The sequence below is a fragment of the Diaphorina citri genome, unplaced genomic scaffold, assembly GCF_000475195.1.
Source record: "Diaphorina citri unplaced genomic scaffold, Diaci psyllid genome assembly version 1.1 scaffold1348, whole genome shotgun sequence".
NCBI lineage: Eukaryota > Metazoa > Arthropoda > Insecta > Hemiptera > Psyllidae > Diaphorina > Diaphorina citri.
The window spans coordinates 48,377-53,563 of NW_007378776.1; the positions used below are offsets into that span (position 1 = coordinate 48,377).

General features: G+C 22.9%; 1 protein-coding gene across 1 annotated transcript; it reads right to left on the minus strand.

Moving 5' to 3' along the window:
• Positions 1 to 3,167: 3,167 nt before the first annotated feature.
• LOC113470026 (protein arginine methyltransferase NDUFAF7, mitochondrial-like) lies at positions 3,168 to 4,910 on the minus strand. The gene has a single exon (XM_026828162.1). The coding sequence runs from the start codon at positions 4,894 to 4,896 to the stop codon at positions 3,721 to 3,723; it is 1,176 nt and encodes a 391-aa protein (XP_026683963.1). The 5' UTR covers positions 4,897 to 4,910; the 3' UTR covers positions 3,168 to 3,720.
• Positions 4,911 to 5,187: the final 277 nt, after the last annotated feature.

The following is a 5,187-nucleotide window of genomic DNA, read 5'->3' on the forward strand; positions in this document are numbered from 1 at the left end:
TTTTTTCTACTAATATCTCCTCCATAACATTTTGCAAGTACATTTTTTCGTAAAGATTTTACATTTTCACGTGCAATAATATTTGATCCAATAGTGGCTTGAATAGTTACATCAAACATTTGTCTTGGTATTAATTCTTTCATTTTATCTACTATAGCTTTTCCTTTGTGTCTACTATTAATTCGATGTGAAATACTCGAAAGAGCATCAATTTTTTCATTATTTATTAATATATCAAGCTTAACAACATCAGAAGATCGATATTCTTTAAATTCATACTCCATAGAAGCAAAACCATGAGAAATAGATTTTAAAGTATCAAAAAAATCAAATATTATTTCGGACATAGGAATTTCATATGTTAATTTTACATGCATACCATGATAATCTATATTAATTTGTATACCTCTTCTATGGATACATAATTTCATAATAACCCCAACATATTCTTTTGGTGTATATAAATTAATTATAACAATTGGTTCCTGAATTTCTAAAATTTTAACTGTTTCTGGTATTTGAGAAGGATTATCTATCATTAATATAGTATTATTTTTCATTAAAACCTTGTAAATTACAGTTGGGGCAGTAGTAATTAAATCAATATTAAATTCTCTTTTTAATCTTTCTTGAACTATTTCCATATGTAATAAACCAAGAAATCCACAACGAAATCCAAAACCTAATGCTTGAGATTTTTCTATATTATATTTTAATGCTGAATCATTTAATTTAAGTTTTTCTAATGATTTTTTTAAGATATTAAATTCATTATTTTTTAATGGAAATAATCCAGAAAATACTTGTGGTTGAACTTTTTTAAATCCTGGTAATACATTTAAAGATGGAAAGTTTGCTGATGTTATAGTATCTCCAACTTTTGCTATTTTTACTTCTTTAATTCCAGCCACAATAAAACCAACTTGTCCCGCTGATAATGATAAACATTGATATGATTTTGGAGTAAAAATTCCGATATTCTCTACTAAATGCTTTGTACCATTGGACATTAATAAAATTTTTTCTTTAATATGCAATTTACCATTAATCACACGAACCAACATTACTACACCAACATAATTATCAAACCATGAATCAATAATTAAAGCTTGTAAAGGAGCATTAATATTACCTTTAGGATACGGAATTCTATAAATTAAATTTTCTAATATTTCTAAAACACCAAAACCAGTTTTACCGGAACAAAATATTGCGTTTTTAGAATTAATTCCAATTATATTTTCTATTTCTAAAAGAGTATTATTTATATTTGCATTAGGTAAATCAATTTTATTTAATACCGGTATTACTTTAACATTCATGTCAATTGCCATATAACAATTCGCAACAGTTTGAGCTTCAACTCCTTGAGTTGCATCAATTAATAATAGAGCTCCTTCACATGCAGATAATGAACGATTAACTTCATAACTAAAGTCAACATGACCAGGTGTATCTATTAAATTTAAATTATAAATTAAACCATTTTTTGCTTTATATGATAAAGCGGCGGTTTGGGCTTTTATAGTAATTCCTCTTTCTCGTTCAATATCCATAGAATCTAAAACCTGAGATTCCATTTCTCGAGTAGATAATCCTCCACAAATTTGAATAATACGATCTGCTAATGTTGATTTTCCGTGATCAATATGAGCGATAATAGAAAAATTTCGTATATTTTTCATTTTTTTTATTTTTTAGAAAATTATAAATATTAATTATAGTAATTTTACTCGGATAAACTTACGTTTTCCAACTTGTAATACAAAAGTACCACTATTTAATTGTAAATTTTTATCACTAATTATAACTCCATTAACGCGAATTCCCCTTTGCTCAATCATTCTTAGTGCGCTAGAAATAGAGGGACATAAGTTAATTTTTTTAAGTAAATTTCCAATATAAAATGGTGCACCATGTATTTCTAATTCCGGAATATTATCTGGAATCTCACCTTTAGAACGTTTTATAAAATCATATAAAGCATTTTTAGCCGCAGATTTTGAATGAAAACGAGTTACAATTTTTTTAGCTAAAATAATCTTAAAATCACGAGGATTTTTTCCGGCAATAATTTCTGTTTTAAAATTAGAAATAGTATTTAAGGAATATTTAAGTATTAATTCATAATAACGCCACATCATTGAGTCAGATATGCTCATTATTTTAGCAAACATAATATTACTCGGCTCAGTAATACCAATATAATTATCTTTGGATTTTGACATTTTCTGAATTCCATCTAAACCCTCTAATAATGGCATTGTTAAAGTACATTGGGGTTCTTGAAAATAATTTCTTTGTATTTCTCTAGCAACTAATAAATTAAATTTTTGATCTACTCCTCCTAATTCAAGATCAGATTTTAATGCCACTGAATCATAACCTTGAATTAGAGGATATAAAAATTCATGTATTGAGATTGATATTCCATTTTTATATCTTTTTGTAAAATCATCTCTTTCCATCATACGAGCTACATTATAATAAGATGTTAATTTAATAATATCTTTTGCACTTAATTTATTACACCATTTAGAATTATAACAAATCTTAGTTTTTTCTATATCTAATATTAAAGAAATTTGTGAAAAATAAGTTTGCGCATTAAAATTAATTTGTTCATCTGTTAATAATGGACGAGTAATATTTTTTCCAGTTGGGTCACCAATTATTGCAGTAAAATCTCCAACTAAAAAAATTACCTGATGACCTAGATTTTGTAATTGATGCAATTTATCTAAAACTATAATATGTCCCAAATGTATATCAGGACTAGTTGGATCAAATCCAAGTTTAATACGTAAAGGTTTATTTGTATTTTCAGAACGTATTAATTTTTTTATAAGCTCTTCTTCCAATAATAATTCTTTAGTGCCATTTTTAATTATTTCTAATGAATTAAATATTTTATCAGATATAAGAAAAGGTTTTATTGAAGAGTTATTTTTAATTTTATATTTTAATTTAGAATTCATTCATAATAATTTAGTTATTTTAAAAAAATTTTTTATTAATAATTTTTATCACATTTTTATATAAAATTTTAAAAAATTTTTGTGTATTAATAAGTTTAAAATTATTTAATTATTCATTTGAAAATTAAATTGATATAAATTTAAATTTATTATACCCTAAGAATTAATTAATAAATTTTTTTAAATATATAAAAGAGAAAAATTTTAAATTTATTACATAAATATGACTTTATTACCTATTATTTATTATCCAGATATACGTTTAAAAAAAATAGCAGAACCGATTACAGAGTTTGATATAAATTTAAAAAAAATAATTTTTAATATGACAGAAACTATGTATCATGCTATGGGAATTGGTTTAGCTGCTTCACAGGTTGATATACATAAACAATTATTAATATTAGATATTTCAAAAAATAATAATCAATTACAGGTTTTTATAAATCCAAAAATTATATGGTATAGCAAGGAAAAACAAATTTATAATGAAGGTTGTTTATCATTACCTGGGATATTTAATAAAATAAAACGATCTAAACGTATTCGAGTGCATGCATTAAATATTGAAGGAAAAATGTTTGAAATAATAGCTGAAGGATTGTTAGCAATTTGTTTGCAACATGAAATAGATCATTTAAATGGAAAAATATTTATTGAATATTTATCTAATTTTAAAAAAGAAAGAATTATAAAAAAATTTTTGAAAAATATTAAAAAATAAAATTTAAATTTTATAAAATTATAAACGATGACTTCGATCGTATCGTAAAAATTTATTAGGAAATTTTATATATTTACCTAATACTAGTATTTTAAATAATTCTCCCATCTCTCCTAAAGAAATTAATTTTTTTACACTATTGGTTTTTTTTAAATATTGTAAAATATTATTTTTAAGCATAAATTGAGATAAAATACTACAAATACCAGAATTTATTAAAAATCCAGATTGACTTGTGTAATTTAATAAATCTAATCCGTTATCAGTTGCTATTTTTGCAATTGCTGTAAAATCAATATGAGAAGTTATATCTTGTAAACCAGGTAAATAAAATGGATCAAAATGCATATTATGTTTATAATGACACATCAAAGTCCCTTGAGATCTTTGATCTAAATAATATTCATGAGATGGAAATCCATAATCTATCAACAAAATTAATACACTATTATTTTTTGATTGATTTTTTTTGTTATTTATTAATGTTTTTGCTAATGATTTTATAAATTTTATAGCAACTGAATGTATTTCTGTTAAATATCCAATTGGAAGAAATTTTGCATTAGTTATTTGTTTAATAAAATTTAAATCACAAGGACGATCTTTAAATACAAATTTTCCTTTTTTTTTATTATTAATCCATGTAACGCCTCTTTCATACCAATAATTTATACCTTTTCTTACTAAAGATACTGGCATAGCATCTAATACTTCATTTAATATAATTAAACCAGAAAAATTCTTTGGACAACTATTCAGCCATTCTACATTTGTAAAATTAATTAACATTTTTTTTTGTCTATTACGCAATTTAGGAGATATTTCAATAATAATATATTTTTTAAGTTTAATATTAAATAAACTAAATGCAGTAAGAATATCTTTAGCTAATTTTCCACTACCAGATCCAAATTCTATTATTATAGGTTCAGTTTGTTCAAAAATTTCTATTGCTAATTTAGTTAATGTTATACCAAAAAATGATGAAATTTCAGGTGCTGTTGTAAAATCACCATGTTCACCGAATTTAATAGAATTATTATTATAATAACCTAGATTTTTTTCATATAAAGCTAGTTCCATATATCGTTTAAATGAAATCCAACCATTTTTTTCGTATATATCTTTTATAATTAAATTTTTTAATAAATTAGAATGAAATATATCCTTATTAGAGATGATAGTATTATGCATTTTAAAAATTTAAAATTTTAGATAATTTTTATTAATATATTAGATATTAGAAATTTTAACATTAAAAATAATATTTTAAATATATTAGAAATTTTATAAAAATAGTAAAATAAACAACAAATTAATACATAATTTATAAATGGAATTTATAATTAACACCCTCTATAAACGCTCTGTAATTCATAAATTTACGTGTAAATTTAATTATACTAATAATATTAAAATTATACAATCTTTTCTAAAGAACATGAAACCTATCTAAAATTAATTACTTTTATGTTATATTTTGTT

Excerpts from the sequence above, each read along its gene's own strand:
- LOC113470026 (XM_026828162.1), bottom strand. The coding sequence starts at position 4,896 with ATGCATAATACTATCATCTCTAATAAGGATATATTTCATTCTAATTTA.